Raw genomic sequence first — 27,842 nt, forward strand, 5'->3', positions numbered from 1 at the left:
TCGTCTCGTTATTTACGCAACTACTCATTTTTCTCAATATTGTTTTTTGCCACGTATATTGTTGTGCGATACCGATGACACCTTACCTATCTTTAGAAAGGTTTTTTGCACAAAACAGTGTCTCGAAGACGCAGTCAGGGTGATTATCCAATCCATGGTTAGTTCGGCGGACTATTTTGTAAATCTTTTAATTCCGGCGGCACCATCAAAACACATCATTTTCTGTTCTTTCACCCTCGACATTTTCTTGTCACTTCAAACCGGACACTTGAATATTTTAACGAATTCTGATGCTCCAAAAATCTTGACATAATCAAGATTTTTAACGTGACCAAGATACTTTCGATTCCACGTGCAAATGATTCACAATTGTTTGTTTACAGTCCTCATGACGTTTCAAAGCCAACTTCGGAAAAAATGCCAAAATAAACCAATGCGCGGAGACATAAAACCGCATTGACAGTTGTTTTTTACACAAAATAGTGTCTCTGAGACTGCGCAGTCAGGGTAATTCGAACGTGATTATTCAATTTATGGTTAGTTCGAAGGGGCACTTTGCTAATATATCTTGCTTTAATTCCGGTAATTCATCGAAATATATCGTTCACTTAGAACTCAAATTACGTAATTTTTTGGTCCTACCGGGCGAGTTAACAATAGAGGCCATCCATCAATGGGAACTAGAAGCAGAGGGGAATCTATGACTAATAACGGAACAATAGGATGCAAATCCTGAGGGGCACAACTGGAAATGAGAGGAAGCCATGGAAAATTTACAAACTTCCCTCCTTTAAATAATACAAATCTAGCGGGCCCGAAAGGGGAATCCTGGGTGAAGAGAGGAAAGGGGTTTTAGAGGGTAGTTGGCAATGGCATGTGATGCGTAAAAAACATTTCCCCAATCTCTATAATAAAAAAAGGTTCGTTCAGGTTAGTTCAATACTCCTCTCCAAAAGATTATGTCCACAATCGACGGTCCATTCAAACAGAAGAGGCAACTGCTCTATAGGGTGATACAGTCAACGTTCCTCTAAGCCGCCCCAACATGGAGATAATGAAGAGGTACGAAAAAAGTACGCACATACGATGCTAAGTATACAAAAGAAAGCCCTGCTGCTAGTCATATCTGCGTATGGTACCGTGCCCCTCGAAGTAGTACAAGTATTAGCGGGCACTCCTCCCATCTCCTCTTGGAAGAAAGAACACATCTCTTCCACGAGTAATAGACTCGGATAGGAGGGTGGCCGGAACAACGGCCATTCGGAAATGGCAAGAACGATGGAGAAATCTAGAAGACAAGAGCCAATGGACTATGAGATTAATTTCGGACCATCGAATTTAACCATTAATCATCGATTCCATGGAACACTGAATCTTTCAGTGCCCGAATGATAACCAAAGGGGAGACCTAAATAAGTGTGTGAACGCGTTAACGCTGGAATCCTTGTTCAAAGGAATGCTTGAAAACAAAATCAAATGCAGCAGTGCCATTTCTACAATGGTCGAAGAGAAGAAGAAGATGGAACGCAGTATTCAAAATATCTAATCCTATGGAGCAGTATTACTTCAATGAACACAACAGGATAATAATAAAACAGAAGTACTGAATTCACTTCCCTTCCCGATTCTGATATTTTTATCCCTGAGGGACAGTTCTGGGCCATTACAGATCCAGACAGTAATCCCGAGGTTTTTAATGGGTAGAAGCTTTAGAGGAGTCCCACACTATCTGGTTAATGGAATAACATACTTTTTAAAGACTTTTTAAAGATTTAAAAATCTTCAAAAAGACTTTTTCTTTCGTGATAAATATTTGGCAACCACTTTTTTCAAAAAACGCCTAAAACGTAAATCCAAGAGGAGTATAAGCAACAAACTGTATGATAGTGCAATTGTATTATATATGGCACATAGAGAAAGCACAGTGCAAGTGCTGTCTGATAACAAATTTTATGCTTTTTCACATGGTGCCTCTAAATTTTTGTGGAATTAGAAAGTCGCAATTTTAGTAGTTTTTAAACCATTGAAAATTGGACCCTTATTTATATAACTCTTTTGTTATAATCGCCGATACTGGAGATCTACAGAATAGTTTTTTTTCTAGGGTCAGGCCTTTTTTCACCACTCAAATTGTTTTGTGGTGAACCACTGGCCACATAGTTTTAATGTAAGTTTCCGGATACGGGCAAAATTGGTTTTCCTGTGTTATTTATACGGATGGAAACAATAAAATAGGCAAAAAAGTTTCTATATTACACTAAGAGAAGATATACCAAGGAATCGCCTCCTTAAATATTTGCACCTCATATCCGGACACCCTGTATAATTCGTAAATGCGCATTCGCCAAAATATATATGCAGCTTCAGCGGTACATACATATTTATACTAAATTTTTTGTTTGTTTAATAGATATAATATAATTATTAAAGATATAATTAATTGTAACCTAGGCGGAAAGACCAATTGGTCGATAGCCTGTTTCTTATGAAATAAAGATTTTTCCTCTCTCTCTCTCTCTTTCTCTATAAAAATCTATTAAAATTCTATCAGCCATTAGCAGAGATTTTTAAATTAAAATTTAACATTTTTTGATTCACTACAAACCGATATTAAATTAATAATAATTAAATTAGGGCAAATTTTCTCAGTGGGTGGAATCAAATCGGTCACGCATTCGTCGCCCCTTGTACTACAAACTTTTTCTCAATATTGAGAATTTACTTTTCAAACGAAATTCTTTCATTAATTTTTTCATTTAATTTCATAAGCACAACCAGGAATTTCATATGCAGTGACCATGTAACATACAGAGAAACTAAAGATATATAGCATTTCTCTTTTAAATATTACCACCTGATGACTGCGGTTAATAAAAATGCCCAATTAGCATATATTTATTGCAGTATAGTTTTTATGATGACTATAAGATACGTGTTTTGAGACTCCGTTGAATGAAGAATCGATAGAAGGTATATGTTTGGTGGGTGTAAATATTGTGTAACATACAGTGAATACAAAACGTTACGTGCAATGTATTTGGCCTTCCACCTCGTTCAACTCCGTTTTAAATAAGTTTTCTCAAAATTTTCATATATGTGGAAAAGTGATAAGACAAACAACGTCTTGGATTCATGTGCTTGCTTCAAGCCATTTAAATGTAATGAGATGTGCAGTAATGTTGCTGAGTGGACCTATGGATAGTGGTATGTCATATTGGCTCTTGATATGAGCCGATCCATTGGATTTTTCGCTAATAAGATGGGGTGGATGGAGTAACAAATGTGGAGGAAAAAACAAAGAATATACATACATATAGGAAATAAGTCTACGAAGAATGGTGTAAACAGGAACAGGGGAGTCGGAAAGCCTATACTAATTTTTAAAGTAATCGAATATTCTGTTTTCCACCAATCAAAACAGCAACAAAAAAATGAATATAAACTGATAGATAATATCGCTATTAAATGCTACTATCACAAACTATTCAAAATGCCGTCTTACTCGTCTATTCGAGAACCTACTTTAAAGAGACTTCACAACATACGCGACCTCTTGTGAATTTTTTCGCATAGATTGACAAGCTTGCTGTATTTTCATTGTCAATTTCTCTCTATGTTGAATATACACCTTGACCTTTTAATTACCCCAATCGAAAGGTCCAGAGATGTCAGCCCCGAGCTGCCCGGAGGCTATCTTATGGGACCACAAGTCACAACTTTCAACGCATCAAAGCTGTTCCCATAAAATTGCATTTTTTTAAAATCAATTTCTAAGTACTCACGCATTAAACCAATTACACTACAGGGAAACCTAATTATCGCAACCATTAAAACTAATTACACCCGGAAAATTTCAAATCAAAGTGCGCCCGTATCGTCGCAGTGAAAAAACTATACCGGTGACATCGGCAGTAAGAAAAAAAGCGGAATCGCTACATGGACAAAACGGACCATGCGAATCACGTAAATGAAGTGGAGAGTAGGCCAAATGTGGAAGCAGGGGAGTCACAAGACCAACCATCAGCAGGAAGTTCGAGAGATTTCATTGCAGAACCAAATTGCGGCGGGTGCGGTACCAAGATACTTTCACGCACCACGCGAATGCCGGATGAGTTTTTTGTACTTTTGGATCTTTTTGTGACTGAAACTGCAGTTGTTTCTTAGTGATGTGTATTTAGAGACATATCTTTGTATCCAACCACCATGAGTTTGATCAGGAAGATGGATCAAGTGTATCGGCACTGGAGGTTCTCTTTGCCGAAACGGTAAGTCCCAGAATGATCTCGTTTCTGAATATTTCAGTAATTAAAACAACAAGAAATGTTAATTTATTGCCCGATGGGGAACAACAATTTTCTACAACACCTCTGGTCATGGAGAGAATCTCTAGGTCAATGGCACAAGCGTTTTCATATTTTTTTACATTAAGTGAGGCGAGACCGGAATATCAGAAATGGGAAAAATTGGTGAATGTAGGTGCTTAATACCCATAAATATGGATGCTATAGAATTTATGAATTATTTCTATTGACCTAAAAACTCTGTATAAATGAGGAAATATTATAAAAACATTTTAGGAAATCTTCAATAAAATAAATTTTAAAAACACCTATATGGCACCCATGAGCCTTTTTCACAATTCCACGTATCAACTTAGTTTAAATTTATGGCTGGAAATTGTGCAAAAACCAAAAGACCTATAATAATGAAGGCATTTACATTTATAGTTGAGTCAATGGATCTTTGCGTGCAAGTTATTACCATGCTGTCATCAATATTCATGCGATGCAATAAATTGTTATTTCAGTGTTGCTGACGAAGTAAGCGCCATTGGATTAAAAATGCGGCATTAGGCACACGAAGCTCAATATAATATGCTGTCCATGTTGCCAGGAGTGTTATTTAGAAACCTCAAACATATGTCTTAAACTTGTAAAAAATGCGTTTCAGCGCCCTTAGTACATTCAGGGATGTTGCACAATTATTTAAAGGGGGCGCGTAGTAGGTGCGTCATCTGGCCATATGCAAAGATCAATTGACCTAACTATAGGTATGGGTTCCATAGAACTAGAGTGATGGGCTCTATGAGGTCTAAACTAACCCTGCTCTTGTTGAAGACACTTCTGCTATATAGGAATGTCAGGGAAAAGAATTAAAATTAATTGTATTTCAAGAGAATAATTGCCCATTTTGTAGAGTCAACACCGCTGAGTGCCAAGAACTAAAAGTGTTGAAAATTGAAGCTGCTGTAACTAGACCTTGTCAATGTCCCTCGATTATAAATGCTTTTAGATTATTACACAGATCAATTTGTTGTGGTACAGTAAAGAACCCCATTACCACTTTCAAGACGCAGCTGCTCTCGCAACTGTGAACAGCACAAGTTCCTCTTATGTAAATCTAAACTTCTGAAAACTATTTCCCAAATAAATCCAAAACAGATTCTCTGATTTGTTCGATCGTCTGAGTAATGTGAAAAATTCAATTAACTGGCTTCGCCGCAAGATTTCCAATTACAGCTTTTTCTACAAGTCGGATTTCACTGTTCTGTGAATGAATTAAATGTGTATCTATTTTCCGCATTAAACTTGTACCTTTTTGCTTTTACGGCCACATAGTTACTTTAATTTGAACCAATGGCAAACAATTAAATGTAGGTTAGTGAAAATTGCAGGCAACTGCCCGATGTGTATTATTTCATGCCATTAGGCTTCTACGAAATTACGCTATTTGTGCATTATTTGCGCACTATCGAGGACAGTAATAGAATGAATTGCTACACTTACCCTATCATCAACATCGATCTAAGTTATAGCTTTTTAGCATTACTATTACCAAACATGTAAGTACACCAATTTCCGTCTTGAGCAACGCCGCTAGAACCTAAAAGTTTATTGTTATAGCCATTGAATGTGGAATGTCTAATTTAGTCATTGGTGCTGTGAATGACAAATTCGTTATTCAGGCCTGTAGAAAGAAAAACACCCAATACTTTCACGCATATAACAAACACGACGAATTTCAATAGTATTTCGGAGAAAATACCACCGCAGGGCCGCGGAAATAGATCTTCTAACATTTTCGAGCGGAAAATCGATCTTCAAACATTTCCGGGCAGACAATAGATCTCCTAACATTTCCGGCACGCTTTTTGCCCGTATAACGCCCATGGGCTGATAAGGCTTAAACAGGAAAAGCCTTACGGGAAAAAGCCTATACGCGCGTGGAAATTCAAATTACGTCCACTTATTGTTAGCCTGAGATAAGACAACAGGTGCTCGGGCGCTTTCTCTTGCTTTACATTTTTTTTCCATGAAAATGCGGATAAAAGTGTGTTGATTATGACCATTGTCGTAAATTGCGCAACAAAATTGGTGACCCTAAAAGTTATAGCATCAGAAAAAGCGCCAACGCTTGGCAATTGCATATCTAGAAGAGGCCGTAAGGATCGAGATTAGATCGAGAAAATAAATTTTCTAGTCTTTGATAACTGATGGAGAATCCATAGAATCCCTAACTGACCTTAATAACGGTTAAAAAATCTAATAACCCACGTGTACCCTTTTAAGGGAAGTAGGCTTGCTGTGAAGGTTGATTTGAACCATTGATTAAGCCCTATGATCCAGAAAAACTGCTTTTCTAGTCTGGAAACATCTGCATATTTCTCTGACCCGTAAACACTCATTTTCCCTTCACTGATCTTGGCACTCAGGTTTTCCTACCCTAATTCCCTGCTGTTGGTCGATATTACATAGAAATCTATGGAAAAATATATTGGTGTCCAGAGGAAAGTATATATGCGTTTGCTACTTTTCAAATTTTCAGTATCAATATCTCAGGAACCCGTAGAAAAATTGTATTAATAGGCTTTAAAATTAATTCCTGGGATCCTTAATCCCAGTTAACCCTAACACCACGTCTCGACGAAAATCGTGAAGATAACCCATTGCGAACGTAGCTAGCTGAAACAATTGACTGTTACCTAATGCCGGTAATATAAAATCATTGCGAACTACGTTCGAATCTTCAAATTTGTTCTTTCAAATATGAATTTGCTGTGTAGTTCTAAAAAGAAGGAATTGTATGAAACGATATGTATGAAATGCGATTCTTCAGTATTTTCTGCCTTCGTAGCAGTATTGAGAACAAAATTTTCCATTATTTCCATGAGGAAGAGATAAAAAGACTCTTGTTCCTTCTCGTTCCAAGAAGAATCAAACATCACTCTCAATGGCATAACATCACCCATTCGCTCAGCAGAACTGCTAATTCTGTACTAATCAAAGTTATACAAAACATTCATTAGTCGACCTAGTTACCGTATAACGCAGACTAATAACAAAAGAAACATAACATACTCGAAACCAACATATTTTCCTTATGACACTGTAGGTGATGGATCGACTCCAAAATTCACTTTCAATCTGAATCGAGACGAGATAAATTACCATATTTAATGTAGACTCTCTCAAGCCTCTGAAGCCCAAAAACGAAATTTAACCTAATGATCCAGATCTCGAGGACCAACGTAGCCTTAGCCGAGACCTTAAAAATTTCTTCTCGGCCGAAAGCAGTGAAGTATTCAGATGGTACCGCAGTGCCGTATCTTAAATCTCCATGCGACCATTGACACAGTTCTTTAAGTAGTCGTCTCCAGTCAAGTTTTTTAATTAAAAACTACGTTCAAATTAAGCAGTAATTACGGCTGTAGTTAGATGTGCCAACTAAATTAGCACGTATTTGGGGTTCATTTTGTAAAATTTGTCCCGTTGCAATTACCTGGCTTTCTTAATTTTAAGATGACTCCAACAATGGACATTGGCCAGGTAAATTTAAATTAAGGCAGACCGCCGCTGATGGTAGACGTTCAGTTCACCTTTCACATCCGTGCACATCTGCTGTAATGACCAGTTATTATATTAAAGAAAGCAAATCGACCAGTGAAGCTCTTACTTATACGACCTGCACTAAACTTCAGATTAGATCATTGCTTTATTATTGCTTTGCATGTATGATTGCACAACTATCGAATTCAACAATCAATTGTAAAGTTTCCTTTTACTTTTCTCAATTTTATTGAGGTTTTGTCTAGAAAACTCAAGTGTTTAATGGATAGAAATTTTACATGGTTAGTTCTGAGGTGTAAGTGTTTATGTTGTCGCGAAGAAGTAAAAATATTACTAATTGATTATAAGTAGTAATGACTGAGGAAAGTAAAAGCTTTTTGCCTTCAATTTGAAATTGCGAAATTTGAGAAAACAATAATTGTCAATTGATAATGAAATTCGATGGGTGAAATGTTCGGTTTTTAGCTTGTTGAGCGTATTTCTCTCACGCATCGATAATTGACGTCTACAATTTTTTAGTAAAATACATTTGGTTTAAGCGATTTAAAAATGTCTTCAGCAAAAAAGAGGAAAAAGAAAAGGGAAAAAAAGGAAAAGGAAAAGGTGGCCACCAAGTTTTTTTTTTAACTGTTAATCCGGTATATTTTTCACCTAAGTTCACACCTTTTTCGTTTTCCAAGTGGCAGCGGCGTAAAGCATTAAAACGAAAAAATAAGATAACCGTTGTGGTGAAAAAATCAAATAACGGGATCTATGAATGAAGGAGTACAGTAGACCTTCTTATAACATTTGTTCATACTCTAAGCCGGATTCGTATAACGCGGCGGAAAAATTGTGATTGTATTCGTATAGCATGGTAAAAGAATGACACACATGTTGCAATTTTATTACGTTTTAACTCTAATAATTAATATAACTTTTGGCTCATAACACTAAACGTCATTTTGCTTCTCAAATTTTGGGGAAACTGTATTTTTAAAGGAAATCGTCTCAGTTTGTTCCTGGTCGTAATCCGCATTAAACGTATCTAAAAAAAAATTATCGTGTGATTTAATTTATTCAGCTTAAATTTTAGGAAAGCAAGTTTTAGGGAAATAAGTCTTTGTGAAATTAAATCCGATTTCATCTAGAGTAATTACTTACATATCAGCATATAAATGGTTCGCGTAAAGTAAGCCCCCTATAACACAGTAGGTACGTTCCATGTTGTATGAATCCGTGTCATACGAGTCGTATATGTACTCAAACTTTAGTTCTTTCAAAGAAAAGGGGAGACATTTTCACTATAAAGGTCAACTCTTTTTTACAAATAATTGAAACTAAAATCCAGCAAGGTATATTGGCAAAAAAGGGTGATATGCAAGGTGTCTCACATTGGCCGTCCCTAGGCCTATTTTATAAAACCGGAAAGTAATATGAAAAATTTAAACTATGAGTCTTCAATAGGGTTGAGTGATCTCCATTTCGTCCTAAAGAAGTTCATTTATAAAAAGTCGGAGTAACACGTTATGACGTCATCAATGATATTTTTTCCAGAAACATACACAAATTCTGAGAAAATTACATTGATCTTATTTTTCCACACAAGTTTTGTTAAAGAATGTTTTTCTTATGTGTTATCATTTAAAAATTGTAAGCAAAAACGTCTTAAGAATTAGTGCAAAAATAGAGGATGATTCAGAGGTACGGACTACTTGATAGGTATATTCTACACATTAATATAAGATAAAATATTAAATACTTTTTTTTCTAAATCATTTTTTAAAAAAGTTATGACGATTTAAAGATGGGGCCGGCAAAGTGGTTTTTTGACTCTAATTGGTGAATGAGAAGTCACAGAGTGTTGAAATTTGGTAGGTAATCATAAAATCGGATTTGAAATATATTTACAAAAAGAAAGTTTTTAAATAATCACTGGCGTAACGTTTTGGGGGCTACATATGCTTATTTTCTGATAGAACTTTTTTGTAATAAGTATAAAATTTTGACACGAAAGCCCACAAATATCCGACTAGTTTTCGTTTATTCCTATATCTAGTTTGTTAAACCTCTTATTATGGAGCAATACCTAAATAACACGTTCGGACAAAACTCTATTAGCGTTAACGGGCCTGTGCGGTGGCCAGCAAAATCCTCTGACTTAACTGTCATAGACTTTTTCTTGTCGAGATTCCTTAAAAATAAAGTTTTTAAAAGCCTTTCAAGGGATTTGGGAGACTTAAAGAAGAAAAATAAGAACTTATCACAATGCGTTAACACAAGAAACATTAAGAAAGGCTATTGTGATGGAAGTTAGACGGAGACTTCAAGTGTGCCTTGCAGAAGGGTGAAGTCGTATTGAAAATATGTTAAATTAAATATAATATTTATTTTGTTTTTTTTATTATTTAGTTTTATGAAAACGAATTAATTGTTGTTTGCTTAGTTCTTATTGTAAAATTAAATATTTTTGCCATAATTCCCAAAACGTTTTTACGTATAGGTTTCAAACGATAACACATAAGCAAGAAATTGTTTAACAAAAGCTGTGTGGAAAAATAGAATCAATATAACTTTGTCAGAATTTGGGTATGTTTCTGGAAAAAATGTCATTGATTATGTCGTAAATAGTTACTCCAACATTTTAGCAATGAACTTTTTCAAGTTAAAATGGCGGTCATCAAACTCCATTGAAGATCCATAGTTTAAATTTTTCATACTACGTTCCATTTTCGTAAAATAGGTATAGGGGCGTCGACTTTGAGACATCCTGTACATAGACGTACGATAAGAGTACATTGCAGTACTTCCTCTAAACGAAATCAAGTTTAACTTCGTAAAGATTCATTTTCTTAAAATTTATGTTTAATAAAATAAATCACACGATATTTTTTTTTTTGGAGATGTTTAATGTAGATTACGATCAGGAACAAAATAAGACGATTTCCTTTAAAAATACAGTTTGTCCAAAATTTGAAAAGCACAAGGACGTCGCACGACGACATCGAAAGTTTATTAATTATTGGAGCTAAAACGTAATAAAATCGACATCTGTCTCATTCTTTTATTGTGTTATACGAGTCCGTCTGATACGAACCCATGTTATGTGAGGTCAACTGTGCTTTTATAATCTAAATGACTCATACAACACGAATTTACATGACACGGATCGCACCTACCGTGTTATAGGAGGGACTACTATACAGTGCTTGATGATAAATAAAGGGTTAATTAGGGCCTCGAACCTGTCCGCTTTGATTTTTTACCGCCTCAGACCGAAAACAGGAAATTTTCAAGGAAACCATTGTTTCAAATAAATTTAAAATAATCCCTAGTAAGTCTGAATCAGTATTGAACACATTCAAAAGCACTCCTAGTAAGTCTAACAATTAAAAAAAAAAACGGTTCCTCATAATTCAAGTACAAGCACTAACAACTATATGTTAGAACAAACAGTTATTTTTTGGAATAAATATTCTGGACTGAAATTTTTAGCAAATTTATTTTGTTACAGTTCAAGTATACACTACCATCCAAAGATTTGGAAGCACTTAACGATTTTGAAGTAAAAACAATTTTAAGAAGGAAAAAATATTATTTTTAGTTATACAATGTATAGAATGAAAATACAATAGCAATAAAGCGTACAATGAAAATAGAGTGGAGTTTTAAAATTAAATTTCTAAATAAGCAAAGAGAACTTGTTAAATTAAAGTTATAGCTTGGACTCACCAAAATAACCTCATATGTTTTTTATTATTGCTTCGCAAATTTTCGGTATTCTTTTTAGCAATTTTTAAAAATATTTGTTTGTCAGCTGTGTCCACTCATTCTCTAGAAAAATCCAAAGTTGAAGGAGAACGATTTTTCACTCTTCTGTCCAATTCATCTCGTGCCAACTCGATTGGGGAAAAATCTGGAGAGTGCGGTGGCCATTCCATGATTTCCATGGTTATTGCTTCTTTTAGTTTTTCTAGATAATCTGTAGTTTTTATGAGTGTTTAGGGCCGTTGTCTTGCTGGAAGACAAACGGTGATCCTATGAGATTTAAGCCAGAAGTAATCGCTTGCTCTCGAAAGATTTTTAAATATCCTTTTTTGCTTAAAATTCCTTGAATTTTATAAAGAGACCCAGTTTGGCCTTCCCCAAGGCATCCCCAAACCACTACGTTGTCCCTCTATGTTTAACGGGTGGCATTGTGTACATTTCTCATGCTGTTTCATTGCGAGATCGGCAAACGAACACTTCCTTATTAGACCCAAAAATATTTTATTCGTCCGTTTATAGAACTTTATTCCATTGGTCCTGATTCTAGTCTTTCTGCCTCTTAGCTCATTAAAGTTGACTTGCCTTGTGTTTGATGGTGGTGAGCTTAGGTTTTCCTCACATCTTCGAAGACCAGCAGCATGAAGGTGTCTCTTGAGAATGGTTGTGGAAATTGCTCTCTCTCGCCCTTTTTTGATTGCTACAGCAATTTGAGGTGTAATGATACATCGATCACGCTTGGTTGTAACTCTAATGAAGGCGTCTTAACGATGAGTAGTGGTCTTAGGCCGTCCGCTTCTTTTTCTATCATAATTTGACTCTGTTTTCTTTTTTTTGGCCAAAGTGCTGTGAACACCTTTGTATGATATTTTAATATTTTTGCAATTTCCCGTTTTGAACACCCTTCTTGGTGTAAAATACATATTACACTCCGATGTTCTAATGTTAAGTGTTTCAGTTTTGACTCTATAGTACGCTGAAAAACAGAAATGCCGAGGTGTTCTTTCAATGGTTTGTTAAGGGCAACTGAAGAAAAAATATGGAAAATCGATAAAAATCGGTAAATAAAGTAGGGCAAACGGTATAGTTATTGGACAGCTAAGGAACGTTTTTTATTCGATAACTTGAGAAAAATTTATTTATTAAATTACAGATACCACCGAAGTACGAAAGTAGCGTAAACAAATGGATATTTAAATGATAAGCTTTCCGTAAGGACTGCCTTACAAAGACAGTGAAACGTCCAAAAGGCTTTATGATGTGGGGTTATATGTTGTCCAAAGACTTGGGACAATTACATTTTATAGAAGACACAAATGCGCCGAAGTATCAAAACATTCTTCAAAACGTGTTGCTTCCTAGTGCAGAAAAATTATATTCGTCACGCGATTTTATCTTTCAGCAAAACGGTGCTTCTTCTCATACTGTCAAATCTACTAAAAAATGGTTTGGCGAAAATAATGTTAGGGTTTTATCGCATCCTCCCAATAGCCCGGATCTTAATCCAATTGAGAAAGTTCGGCATAAAATGAAGCAGCGATTAAGAAACAATCTTCAACGAACTTTATCGTAATTGCGCGTTAAATTGCAAGAAATGTTGGATAACCCTGATTTATGTAAAAGTCTTGTGGACTCAATACCTGATAGAGTTCAGACAGTTATAGAAACTAAAGTAGACATTACATCCTATTAATTAATATTTATAATTTAAAATTTATTACTGTTTGTTATTATTGTTCCAAGATTTCTTTGTGAGGGTTTTCCGATAGAGGTACTTATTTAAATATGTTACCGAAAGAAATATTTATAATTTTCAAACAAAAATGATTTAGAACTGTTTTTAAAATGTCAATAATTATATATTTTCACTTAACCAAGTAAATTTACTAAAAACTCAGTCCAGAAGATTTATTTCAAAAAATAACTGATTGTTTCAACATACTGGGTAGCCCAAACTTAAAGTGTTAAACTTAACGGAGAGAAAAATCGACACCCTGTATTTTCTTTACGAACCATTTTTCGATCATTGTTGTATAGAGTTTTTTAAAAATATTTTTAAATATACAATACGCTGGTGAAGTTTGGGTCACCCTATATAATTGTTGGGGCTCGTAATTAGTACGATCACCGGTTCCGTATAAAACGGGTATTGATGAGATTTTGAAATGTTGATCATATTTTCCAAAAAAAAACGGAATAGTTCTCATAGGAATTCAAGTTTTCCAATTCAGCTTTTACTTAGCGGAGCATAATAAACCAGACATCGTTAAATCATGGCCGTAAAAGGTGACATAGTAAGGCAAAAACTGATGAGAAAAATCTACAAGTTCTCTCAAATATGCAATTTATTAACAATTTAACTTCTTATGTAAAATCGCTTGTTCTCTAAAAACATGTCACCTTGATTTACTTGCGCAAAACCTAATGCAACGTTTATTTAATCCATACTGTAGCAGATGGGGAATGGTAATTTTATTGTTTGTCGAATTACAAACACGTAAGTGACTTTGTTTCTATGGCAAATAACAGTACTAGAACGACATCCCATTGCTGGCAATTATAACTTACTTAAGGCAAAACACAAAAAAAAACTAATGACACACATTTGCAGCAATGGGAAGATTTGATTAGAGAAGAAACATAAAAGTTAAAAGTTGCAATCAACAGTTCCGCTTTTAGAATTCAAACACATTATTATACCGCTATAAAATGAAGTTAAAGCAGTCTATTTACAGGTTTACCACTATTACCCAAAAGTAGTCCATCATGGTTGTTTATTTCCTAGTCAGTAAGCCCGTAAACTATGAATATAAATTATATATTTTGCGATACTAATGGCTGAATTAATAGATGAGGCATACGACACATTTCTTGTGTCTTGGGGGTAAAAATTCTGAAGATGCTGTTTTCGCTCATCACATCGTTCATCAAGATGTTATAGTAAACGTACACGGTGCTATGGGCCACTATTGCTATCTTTTAAACCGTAAACGTTACAAGTTCGGTTAAATCAGACAAAAGTTTGGTAACAAGTCAAGATCTCGAGGCACTGTTGCCAAAATTTGTTCGGTTTCGAAAGTGTTAGGGAAAAACGAATTTTTTCCGAAAACGTTTTTTGTAAACAAACTGAAAACTAAGGGTTTTCGAAAAATGTGTTTCTTACAACATTTTATCTGTTTTTAAAGCTCTACACACTAATGTTAAATTTTTTTTAATATCACTTTTAGTTTCTGAGATACCGACACTAATTTCATTTTTTTAAATATGGACCTGGATTCAATTCAATAATGACCTGGATCATTAATTTAGTTTCTTATTTCGAAAGAGCTACCTAATTTATTTTGTTCTGCATTAGAGTTTTAGGATTAGAGCAAAATAAAATTTATAGTTGACAAAAGACAAACCTAAAAATATAAAAAAACGAAACATGTTTCCGGAAAAAATTCGTTTTTCCCCAACACTTCCGAAACCGAACAAATTTTAGCAACAGTGCCTCGAGATTTTAACTTGTCACCAAATTTGACAACTTTTGTCTGATTTAACCGAACTTGTAACGTTTACGGTTTAGAAGATAGCAATAGTGGCCCAATTGTTATGGGCCACTATTGTTATGGGCCACTATTGTTATCCCCTGTATAAGTTTATGACCAAAATTGAACCATGAGCGATATATAAACTGGAAATTCACCATTTATCAAGATATCCAAAGGAATGCTGAATTGAACCAGGAGCGAACGGAAGTTCACCATTTGTCAAGATAGCCAGTTTGATAGTATATCGAAACCAGTCAATAACTACATTTTCAAAAAAATCCCGTTCAATACTGCCCTCGTCAGAGCTACTCGACCGATTGCGATGGCAAAGAATCTGAATGGAAGGGTAGGAATTTTCTTTTGTTCCAAAGGGATCATAAATCGTCATATGCTGATGCTCCTTCTTTAAGGTCGGATTAAATATGTTTATTTGCAAGTGGCTTTTCGTCGCGTTCCACCATTTAAATCTAAATCAGCGTGCTAATCCGTTATATTCTACCGTGATATAGACCTATTGATATATCTAGTCCACCAGGTTAAAGATTGTGTACGTTCCCGTTCAGCTATATTTCATCACTGCCATTTCAGACGAATTTATGACCAGAATTTTATAGGAATAACGCCAATCATCGTGAGGAAACAACTGTAAAAATTCGTGCATAGCGTCAAGCCATTTCGCTATGCTCTTGAACTGGGTTGAACAGAGTCAATCAGGTATTCGATATATTAATTACCTTGATAAATTGGTTATGTTAATTTGAGCGCGAATAGTGGTTCTTCTGCTACCGTTTATGGCCTAATTATTTTTGGACACAATGGAGATGATAACGATGATCATCTCGCTGGGTGGCTTCATGACTCACTAATTTCTGGGTCGCTCCGAACAATTATTCCGCCACATGCTTCAGGTCTGAGGGGGCAAATCAGTCTTGTTTCGTGAAAGTTAGAAACAGTTTTTGTCAGATTTAAGTGGTTGAATAAATATTGTTATTGCGGTGAATGTTGCTACAGTATTATCTGCAAAAGTGCCGTCACTTTCCCTCTTTATCCGTTATTTTATTGTTGCTACTGTGCGTAGACGAGAAAAATTGGTAATGGCGAAAACAGGTCGTGTGACTTATTTGCTTTCTAATTCTAATACCCTGTAGAGGGTGTCAGGTTCTGAAGCTCAACCTCCAAGAGGAACAGCCCGAAATCTTAACCCTTAATTGTGTAGTGTCTCAAAAATACACCACTGTCTTTAACTCGTAACTAAAGAATGAACCATACTGAAAATTTAACTTTTGACTGTATGCCACGGTAGCTCGATGCACTCAAACGAGATATGAAAAAGAAAAAACAAAAGTAAATCATCGCACTTGTCAATATGACAATTAAACTGACAGATTGTTTTGGCGCGCCCGAAGAAGTTCATGAAAGTTAAAAGTGACAATAAAATCAAATTTTTTGAAAATTTACTTTTGCTAAAAAACGTTTTTTAGGTGAGTAACTGTATTTTATGCTAATAAGCGTTTCTTTGCTAAATACGTTGGTATTGCACTGGTCTATATCAAAAATGATACGGTATGCAGAATGAGTATAGCATAGTCGAGCTTCGATAACTCGAGTCGTGATTGGCCATAAAAAAAGAGTTGTCTAGACTTCGGGTTATCAAATAAAACGCATAATATCTATGTATTTTAAGTGTATACCGTTTAAAATACGTACATATTATACGACATACTACAAACATACAAACATACTAGAACATTGTGCATACATAACATGAAATGCGAGTTACGGGCGTACATACATATTTTTATTTTTGTTTGAGTAATTGGGTTATTTGCGAATGGTCTGAGTTCTTATTTTCATTAAAAAAAAATTGTAATATTATTTAAACTGTTATGAAGAAAATCAGTTAGGTATTCATTCTATACTGTGTGTAACATTTAACTAGGAATATCGAAATATCTCGAATACTAGGCAACCTGTAAAGAAATGTGTAGTATCAAACTTTAATCACTCTGAGGGGGGAATTAATTGATGCTAAAGTTGATTCCCCTCCACCCACCGTGTGAGTGTGGTGGGGGTTAACTTTTTAGCTTCAAATGGCAATCCCTATTTTCTATGGATTTGGATAATACAGCTAAAAATAAGAAAACTATGTCCGGAACATTTTTTCCATTCATGCTAGAAAACACTGCAATTAACGAAATTCAATTCATATCTTAAATGGCAACTTTCACTTTTAAAAAAATTCTATGGTAATAAAATGTGATAAATAAAAAATAACGCAAACAAATAAAACATCCACTTTTAAGCATTCTGTTGATAATACTGCTTCACGATGGAGTATTTGACTGCAGAAGGGAAAATCGAAATGGTTTTGGTACATGGAGAAGCTTGTAGGCATTTAGATTATGATGTCAGTTTCTACGCTCAGCGTTTTCCTGAAAGACCAACGATCCCCAACTCCTTTCTATCGTGTGATTGAAAAATTTATTTATGAAGGGACTGTAAATCAGAAGAAAGGAAGTCGTCCAGCTACTGTGTGTGGAGATGATCAAATTACAGTTCTAGGAGCTGTAACTTTTATTCTTCAAGCGAGCACAAGAGAAATATCAGAATTATCAGGAATTTCTTATATGAGTATGTGGAGAATGCCAGGGATACACAAATTTCATCCTTATCATATCTCTTTACACGAAGAGCTCCATGAGGAAGAATTTCAAAATCGTTTAGGCTTTTGTAGGTGGACATCCGAGCAGATAAAATGAAATCCCAGTTTTTACCGTTGTGTATTATTCTCTGACTAGTCATCGTTTACAAATCATGATACAGTTAATAGGCATAACATGTATTACTGGAGTGTTGAAAATCCGCATTGGCTTCGTCAAGTTGAGCATCAGTGCCCTTGGACTGTCAACATATGATGAAGAATCATTGGCAGTAAATATATCGGTCCCTACATAATTGAACTTAAATTGTGAAATATAACGGAATATTTTGGAAAATACATTACTCATATTACTCCAGGACTTAAACTTAGAAGTGAATCAGAACATGTTGTTTCAACATAACGATTGTCCCGCTCGCTATTCTGCGGTAGCACGAGAAGTTCTTAATTATAATTTTAACGGTCGATGGATCGGCAGATCTGGTCTGGTGAATTGGCCTGCGAAATCTCCAGATCTTACTTCGCCGGATTTCTTTTTATGGGGATATCTCAAAGATCAGGTTTATAAAAAAAAAATATCAACGACACGTAAAGGTATGATCCTAAGAATTATAAACGCGTATGCTAATATTTCAGGAGACACACTTCGTAGATGTGATGAGTTTTACAACAGGGATAAATAATTTTCATTAATTCTAAAGCAGATACCATTAAACCTTTCGGCAAATCTTAAGTGGAAGAGAAATTGAATTTCGTTAAATATAGTATTTTCTAGCATGAATCGAAAAAAAAATATAACACAAATTTCTCTTATTTTTAGCCGTCTTATATGAATCTGTAAGAAAAGAGAATTGCCACTTGAAATTACAAAATTAATCTCCACTCCGTCCATAGAGGGACGGTGGAGAGGAGGAGAATCAACTTTAACACCAATACCTTTCCCTCTTTGAGTGATTAAAGTTCTATACTAAACATTTCTTTACAGGATGCCGAGTATTCGAGATATTCCGTGTTAAATGTTACACCTTATATGCCCTGTAAATCAGTGGTTATACATCATTCTAAATCCAAACGCAAAACAGTTATCAAATTTGCAACCAATTCATTTGATGGTGGTTACTGCAAATCATCTTCCAAGTCTTCCTCCATTACATCACTTTCTCTAACATCTTCATTGCTTTCTAATAGTACAGTACAGTACGCATAGTCAATTTTAGAACTGTAAAGTTCGACATTTCTTTTTGTGTGGGATATCAGAAGTAGCAATATCATCTAAGTATTAAATCATCAAAGATAACACCTTGGATGTTTCCGGCATTTTCCCAAGTCTCATATTCCAATTGTGGCTGACTTAAAAAAATCAGAGGAAATTAGTCTTCTTCATCTCACTCAGAAAATTATCTAAAACCCGCCTTTTTGAAACAGTTAAAAATTGTCTCAGGTTTTACATCCAAAGGCCATAAATTAGTTATTTCATCAACACATTATTTACACATCTATTAATTTAATGTTGATGTTTTTGTTTCCTTCGAAGAACTTTAAAATTTTTTCACAGTTTTGCGGCAATAACAATATTTTATATCACTTCTTGATCAAGTGTCTGCAATTTGGATGTTCGGAGGAAAAAAAACAAGTTTGATACATTTTAACCCTTATTGGATGTCTTTTGGACGGGCCGGACAGTTGTCACTAAAAAAAATAATTTTTCTTTTCTGGTCTCGAAATCGTTCGTCTAACTTCCTCAACCATCCTTCGAAAAGTTTTTCTGTAATCCACACTTTGCATTTGCTTTGTAGTTGAATGGCAACCATTTGACTCCTCGAAAACAACGAGGTTGATTACTCTTACCCATCAAAAATAACTAACATTTTTTTGATCCATCTACAGTGTGGCCCACTTTAGAGCGGAACACCCCTGTAAAATTTTTATTTGCGATTCGATTTGGATCATTTATTTGATATGTTATAAGGCATCAAAAACTTTAGTTTGTGACAAGTTCTTGTTATGCTCACTTAAAATCCAAGACTTACTTTATTCCTTTCTCATGGCGAAAATTCTAGAAAAGACATTAGGGAATTGTTTATTTTAAATTTAACTTCAGTAATAACTTTAGAATAATTAAAAATGGTTGTATCTCAAATTTCGTTAAAAAAATTTTATTCATAAAAAGTTATAAAACAATAAAATTTTTGATCAAGTGTGCTGAGTGTGGGTATGTGAATTTCATGCAAAGTGATAAGGAGTATCACTCTCTGTAGTAAAGTAATACAAACTTATTGAAAAGCGATAGGTATAGAGAGTGTTTTAAAAAATGGTTCAGGAATGAAAGGCGTGATTCCTTGGCCCATTTTAAGAAAAAAAGTTCGAAAGACACCAGGACTGTTGTTCTGGCGGCTGGATAGTGTGGAATTCACCTGAAAGACTTTCCTCCACGTAGTTTTTTCTATGTCGAATGAAGTCCTCTGAGTGTCTACCCACTAAAAAACCTCGTTTTCTTTGCCCTGCTGTAGCGACCCGGAACCGTCTCTGGGGATATGTCTTCGGTGTCGTAAACTAGGACCTGTGATTCAATATCTAAATGAAAGATTTAGTTCCATACCATTTGAACAAAGATTATCAGTAGATGAACAGATGTGTGCCACTGAGATGGGTCACTTCCTCAAGCTGTATTTACCTAATAAGCTACACAAATGGGGATTTAAGTTATTGTAATTTCTTGCTTATGAGGATATGCCTACCAATTTGAAATTTATCCCTGAAAACGAATTCATGAGCATCTTCAAAGTGGTCCTAAACTTGGAGCTGTATAAAGTACAGTTGTGCGACATGCACGAGAAGTACCAAGAAATCGCAACCACATTTTTACTTTACTCGATAATTTACAAACTTATCGCTTATGAAATATTTTGTTAAAAAAGGAATATTCTGTCTTGAACAGAACAACGTAATCGTTTAGGTAAGAAGCGTAAACTATTTGCTAAAAATGAAGTTATAAAAAATAATATAGCTAGGGGGCACTAGGCTGAAAACGTGACCAGTTATAACGGTACAGAAATAATTGGAAAGATGATAAACAAGTAATATTATTATCAATTTACATGGGAGCAGAACTTGTCAGAACAATAAAAAGATATGACAAAAAAGAGAAAAAAAAGAGTCCCTATTCTTTGTCCAAAAGTTATAAGAGAGTACAACTCGCTCATGGGTGGTGCAGACTTAACGGACACCTTTCTAGACCGTTACCGTGTAAACATGAAAACAAGAAAGTAATATCTGCGCCTATTTTATCATCTTTTAGATATTAGTGTCATAAACGCATGGGTCCTATTTCAAAATGTAGGTCAAGAAAAGAGTGTCAATCACAAAAAAACCTCATAGACTTAGCAGAATTCCGCTCAAAGTTAACCGAAACCCTTATAAAGTATGGTACTTGCAGAGATAATAAAAGAAGACGACCAAGTGCCAGCATTGAAAATGCACTTTTTAAAAAGAAAAAAGGAGCAAATTTACCAACAATAGCATTTAAGTAGTGCGCTTAGACAAGGTTGATCATGAAGAACTCAGAACAGATTCAACAAGACGTTGTTAAATGTCTCAATGCAAACTCTTGAGCATAAAATATTTTAAACGTAATGTTTACATATGTTCAAAAAAAATCAAATTGTTTCTCTTTATTTCATAATAATTAGTAAGAAAATATATTCATACTCTTTTCTTAGCAATTAAACAATATTATTCATGTCTGTAATGTATGGTGTATCATTTTTGAAACACGTCACTTTCTCAAAAAAAGAATTAATACCTAATCAGGGTTCAACAGTTAACCTGGAACATCGAAATATCTCGAATACTCGGCATCCTGTAAAGAAATGTTTAGTATAAAACTTTAATCACTCAAAGAGGGAAAAGTATTGGTGCTAAAGTTGATTCTCCTCCTCTCCACTCCGTCCCTCTATGGACGGAGTGGAGATTAATTTTGTAATTTCAAGTGGCAATTCTCTTTTCTTACAGATTCATATAAGACGGCTAAAAATAAAAGAAATTTGTGTCATATATTTTTTTCGATTCATGCTAGAAAATACTATATTTAACGAAATTCAATTTCTCTTCCACTTAAGATTTACCGAAAGGTTTAATGGTATCTGCTTTAGAATTAATGAAAATTATTTATCCCTGTTGTAAAACTCATCACATCTACGAAGTGTGTCTTCTGAAATATTAGCATACGCGTTTATAATTCTTAGGATCATACCTTTACGTGTCGTTGATATTTTTTTTTATAAACTTGATCTTTGAAATATCCTCATCAAAAGAAATCCGGCGAAGTAAGATCTGGAGATTTCGCAGGCCAATTCACCGGACTAGATCTGTCAACCCATCGATCGTTAAAATTACGGTTAAGAACTTTTCGTGTCTCCGCAAAACAGTGAACCGGAAAACCGTCATATTGAAACCACATGTTCTGACATACTTCTAAGTTTAAGTCCTGAAGTAATATAGGCAATTTATTTTCCAAAATATTTAGGCGCATTTCACCATTCAAGTTGCCTTCAATTATGTGGGAACCGATAAGTTTGCTGTCAATGATTCCTCGCTATACGTTGACAGTACAAGGACACTGGTGCTCAAATTGACGAAGCCAATGCGGATTTTCAACACTCTAGTAATATATATCATGCCTATTAACTGTATCATGATTTTTAAACGATGACTCGTCAAAAAGTAATACACAACGGAAAAAATTGGGATTTCGTTGTATTTGTTTAGATGTCCACCTACACAAGCCTAAAAGATTTTGAAATTCTTCTTCGTGGGGCTCTTCGTGTAATGAGATATGGTAAGGATGAAACTTGTGTATCCTCGGTATTCTCCACATACTCATATGAGAAATTTCTGATAATTTTAATATTTCTCTTGTGCTCACTTGAAAATTAAAAGTCACAGCTCCTAGAACTGTAATTTGATTATTATCTCCACACACAGTAGCTGGACGACTTCCTTTCTTCTGATTTACAGTCCCTTCATAAATAAATTTTTCAATCACACGATAGAAAGGAGTTGGGGATCGTTGGTCTTTCAGGAAAACGCTGAGCGTAGAAATTGACATCATAATCTAAATGCCTACAAGCTTCTCCATATACCAAAACCATTTCGATTTTCTCTTCTGCAGTCAAATACTCCATCGTGAAGCAGTATTATCAACAGAATGCTTAAAAGTGGATGTTTTATTTGTTTGCGTTATTTTTTATTTATCACATTTTATTACCATAGAATTTTTTTGGAAGTGAAAGTTGCCATTTAAGATATGAATTGAATTTCGTTAATTGCAGTGTTTTCTAGCATGAATGGAAAAAATGTTCCGGACATATTTTTCTTATTTTTAGCTGTATTATCCAAATCCATAGAAAATAGGGATTGCCATTTGAAGTTAAAAAGTTAACCCCCACCACACTCACACGGGGGGTGGAGGGAAATCAACTTTAGCATCAATTAATTCCCCCCTCATAGTGATTAAAATTTGATACTACACATTTCCTTACAGAATGCCTAGTATTCGTGATATTTCGATATTCCTAGTTAAATGTTACACACTATATATTATTTTTTTATCATAAAAAAAAGCTCTCTTATCTTTACAAATAACAGAGAAATTAATGAAAATTGAAAAAAAATTACACTTCAACACCCTTTAAATCAAAATGAAAGCAATTTAAGACAATTTTTATCTTGAAATAAGCTCATGATTCGCACATTTAATTTTTTACTCTTCATCAAGAAACACCCTGTATAATAACCTACAATACATACATACAGGGAGACCTCTAAGGGTGTGATATTTAAGGAACTGATTCTCTGGATTATTTTAAAATGAAAATACTATATAAATATGTCCTAAAGTGAGTTGTTTCCGAGGTACAGGGTGTTAAATATTAAGAAAAATTAAATATTTTTCTTCGTATTTTCAAAATGGCACAAGGTACTTTATTGAAACTCGGTGTACCTACACAGCAGTACAAAAAGTACATTTCCCTTCTATTAAAAAAAAAACGCTAGAAACATAGACTCGTACAAACTGTATCTCGGAAACGACTCATTTTAGGACAGACATTTATATAACATTTTCGTCTTAGAACAGTCCAGAAAATCACTTTTTTAAATATCAGAACACCGTTAGGAACCATCCGGTATAATAGAATTTTTCCAGTGAAAATTAAAAAATCATACATTTAAGGATTAAAAAAATATTCTAGTACATAAAAACGGATAAAATTGACTTTGACTGAGCTATATTCTAAATTTGAGGAAAAAAGTCTTAAAAGCGCATCCGATGAATTCTTCAAATAGCGCACCATTTCTTCTATTATGTGTTGCGTTGTCTATACTCTGGAGCATTGCGTAAGGCCCATCGAACTGTTAGTCGCTGTTTGCTGTAACGTGTATCATCGGCATAATTAAACGACTTTTACATAACGATGATCTAGAATTTTAAATTAATGTTCATATCGCATACGCACAAACTGGTTAAATTGCGAAACCACAAATACGTTCTATAGTAAAAGTTGATTTTGATTGTGTTAGCTTAACACCAAGCCTAATATGCACGGCATCGAGGTTGAGGAAGCCACTTCACCCATTTAAACGCGTTTTGATAAGAAGATTGGTATAGGAGGTTGGTAATGAAGTTACATGTACTTTCATCAACAATCTCTCTCTTCCTTTAGTCCTTTCTCCTTTTATGAGATAATAAATTGTTGCTCTAACTCGATTAAAAAGGTTTTTTATGTTATTAAAAAAATCAGTTTTAACATCCGCCCACATCCTGGACATGCCCTGTTGGACGCGGTCAAACTAATAAATTGCGGAACTTCAATGGCAGACCACAGAGGTAACGGACAGTGGTCGCACATGCCCCAGAATCAATGCCGCATGTTATTAATTTGCCAAATTTGCATTACAAAGGACGATAGATCTTCGGTCTCGGACTTGGTACCCAAGGAAGGTAATAAGATTAACAACAGAGCACGTGACTGGGTATAAAGCGAACCTTTCACCTGATGGTGTGCGACCGTATGTTCCGTTCTAAAGAATTTTTTCCATGGAACGATGCATGTAATCCTCAGGAGAAAAGTAAGGTCGGTTATATTATATATCTCTTGGACTCGTCTATTATTATTTATTATTAGCAGGGCGTTGGCTTTATTGTTAAATAAAGAAATAATGGACTTGATGATGAGAAATTCCTCATTCATCTTATATTGCTTAATAAGGAATCTATATCGGTCTCAGAAACGATGAAGAAACATTTCCATGTAGCGTTTTAGTTATGAAACCAAATTATATTGCCACTCTTTGAAGACAAGCTGAAGACACCACCTAAATGGCCATTTATGTATCCAACTAGGAAAATCATGGTTTTGTGTATCGAGTGAGAATCTGCAAAATGACACGAGTTGATTACTTTCCTAACGAGTGCGAAAACAGGTACTTCCCCCATGCTATTACGCACGTGAATTACCACCAGTTGAGGTATACACACCTACATGATTTATGGCTCCAACTTTCCGATTTGGGCATCTGATAGCTCAGTTATTGCTCGAAGATGATTGCGTAACTATCGAAGGGTAATTAGATTAAGCACTTAATCTTAAGTAACAAATTTAATGGTTATTAAATCGCGCTTACAGACTAAACTCTCGCCAGTGTTGGATAAGTAATAAATGCTACAATTTTCTATACGTAATCTCGTGCATATTAATTAAGTGCTTTATGGGTTTTAATCACCCCATGAGCATTACATAACTAACTCCCATCTTTGATTGCAGAACTAGCGAACTCGTAGCCCTTGTGGCGGTATCCACCACGCTCTTCTTATTCCTCCACACCCGGGACTTGAACACAAAGCTCAGAGAAATGGAAGTACGACTGCAGCCTGAGGACATTATTTCTTCTAATCAAATCATCTCTGGTAAAATTCGCAATTTATCCAGAATCACATCCGTTGAAAAAATCTCTTCAGGTGGCAGCGCGCCTGAAGAGCGTTCAGGGGTCAAAGCCATGATGAAGTTGTTGCAAAGCACTGGAGAAGTAAGCTTTAGGTTATTAATTAAACTGTTGCTTAACATCCCCTGTATAGATGTCAACGCTACAACCAAACCAGATAAACAACACGAGGAAAGCAGAACAAGATGTGATATTCTTCAACCGAGTGCCCAAAGTAGGCTCTCAAACCCTTATGGAGCTTCTCAGACGATTGAGCATTAGAAACGGTTTTGGGTTCCATCAGGACAAGGTACAAAGAGTAGAAACCATTAGGTTAGCCCCTGAAGATCAGGCCTCGTTATCTGCTCAAGTGTCCAGCTACGAACCACCTTCAGTATTTATCAAGCACGTGTGCTTCACAAATGTGTCCTCGTAAGTGGTGCTTTATCGTTAAGTGTTCCTATAAGAATTAAATCATATTTTTTTTGTAGATTTGGACTTCCTAAACCCATCTACATAAATTTGGTCAGAGACCCTGTGGAACGAGTTATATCATGGTACTACTACGTACGAGCACCTTGGTACTACGTGGAGAGAAAACTAGCATTTCCCGATTTGCCCTTGCCAGATCCAAAATGGCTTAAAAAGGTAATAGAATGAATTTGGCCTAAGTTGTGCAATGCGCATTGCCGTTAAGATAGTACCTTTCCCTTTTGCTTCTAAATTATTTATGAAATTATATCTACACTCGGTTATTAAAGTACATAGGTGCAGCTAAATAAACTATAATAATAATAAGTAAAAGTAAAAGCAATGTAGAACATCATCAGCTTCTTTCGCCATAGTTAATGAAGTACCAATATTTCTCCCGTTCTCTTCCGGGTAAACACTTACTTGTTTGTTTCTGTAGGATTTCGAGCAGTGCGTCCTTTCTGAAGACAGAGAATGTAGATACATACGAGGGGAAGTGAGAGAGGGCATAGGGGACCATCGAAGACAATCCATGTTCTTTTGCGGGCACCATATAGATTGCCTCCCCTTTAACACTGAAGGAGCCCTGGAGAGGGCGAAACGTGCAGTAGAAGAAAACTATGCTGTAGTAGGTGTTCTTGAAGAGATGAATACTACTTTAGCTGTTCTAGAGCACTATATTCCCAGGTTTTTTAAAGGAGCATCAGATATATATTGGAGTAAGTTTTTAGGGATTTAAATAGATTGGTATTTAGTTTTATCGTTTTAGATGAGATTAGTCGGTACAATCCCATCAACAAAAACAACTTTAAGCCTCAAGTGAGTGAGGAAATCAAGGACATCGTACGCAGAAACTTCACAAAAGAGATTGAGTTTTACGAGTTTTGTAAGCAAAGGCTGCATAAGCAGTATCTCGCCTTAAAGTTGAATAATAAGCCATAACGAACTGTATGAGGAGATTTTAAACTATTTATGTTATTTTTTGGCTGTGTGACTGTTTTTTTTTTATTAAAGTGTGGACTTGATGAGAGAAAGATCAAATTTCTAAGCTTACTCTTCTGCGTAGCGGAGTAGATACCTAAGTTGTGTGCACAAAAGTGAGTATATAGATATGATGTCGAAAATGTTATCTTTAAGTTGTTTTAAGTGTTGCTATTAATTTAACTTTATCCTATCTTAATGATTTGTGATCAAATTCTCTTCGGAGGCTTGTAAATATTGCGTTTGCTTATAAGGTATTGTTAGGCTTTGTACGTTTCATTTTAATTAAAGCTGTACTTCCTGAAGAGTTACTAATTCGTATTCCTTAATAAAAATACATAAGAAATGAGTGCGCATTTGGAAATAAGAGTAATAATTAATTAATTACAACATACAAAACTTTCTGGACAATGGCGAATGACAATTTTCCATGCAACTGATGGCGCCGCCATTTAAATATCAATTGAAGTTAGCAGTAGCAAAGGTAAATGTGAATATAGACACCAGCGCCATCTTATGGATCTCGCACCTTATTAAATTCTAAGACTTTCTTGACAATGGCGGATGTAAAAGTATCATGCTACTTCTGCTGACGGCGCCTATTTTGTCGTTGTTGCTAATAAAATG

The 27,842-nt window shown here is 35.1% G+C and overlaps 1 protein-coding gene across 2 annotated transcripts; it reads left to right on the top strand.

Annotated features, from left to right (window-relative positions):
• The first annotated feature begins 3,934 nt into the window (after positions 1-3,934).
• Positions 3,935-27,457, top strand: pip (heparan sulfate 2-O-sulfotransferase pipe). 2 transcript variants are annotated; one of them, XM_066401774.1, is made up of 7 exons: positions 3,935-4,265; positions 25,607-25,749; positions 25,801-25,868; positions 25,918-26,195; positions 26,255-26,411; positions 26,674-26,953; positions 27,004-27,457. In XM_066401774.1, exons 1-7 carry the CDS (start codon positions 4,204-4,206, stop codon positions 27,174-27,176), a joined length of 1,161 nt encoding a protein of 386 aa, XP_066257871.1. In that variant the 5' UTR covers positions 3,935-4,203; the 3' UTR covers positions 27,177-27,457. The 2 variants fall into 2 exon arrangements, with proteins under 2 accessions (XP_066257871.1, XP_066257869.1); XM_066401772.1 differs by having other exon boundaries at positions 3,936-4,265; positions 25,607-25,868.
• Positions 27,458-27,842: the final 385 nt, after the last annotated feature.

This window comes from Euwallacea similis, chromosome 23 (genome assembly GCF_039881205.1).
Source record: "Euwallacea similis isolate ESF13 chromosome 23, ESF131.1, whole genome shotgun sequence".
In the NCBI taxonomy this organism is placed as follows: domain Eukaryota; kingdom Metazoa; phylum Arthropoda; class Insecta; order Coleoptera; family Curculionidae; genus Euwallacea; species Euwallacea similis.

Coding starts and splice junctions, on each gene's coding strand:
- pip (XM_066401772.1), top strand. CDS start 4,204: ATGAGTTTGATCAGGAAGATGGATCAAGTGTATCGGCACTGGAGGTTC. Junction 4,266..25,606: donor AGGTTCTCTTTGCCGAAACG/GTAAGTCCCAGA, acceptor CTTTGATTGCAG/AACTAGCGAACTCGTAGCCC. Junction 26,954..27,003: donor AGCATCAGATATATATTGGA/GTAAGTTTTTAG, acceptor TTATCGTTTTAG/ATGAGATTAGTCGGTACAAT.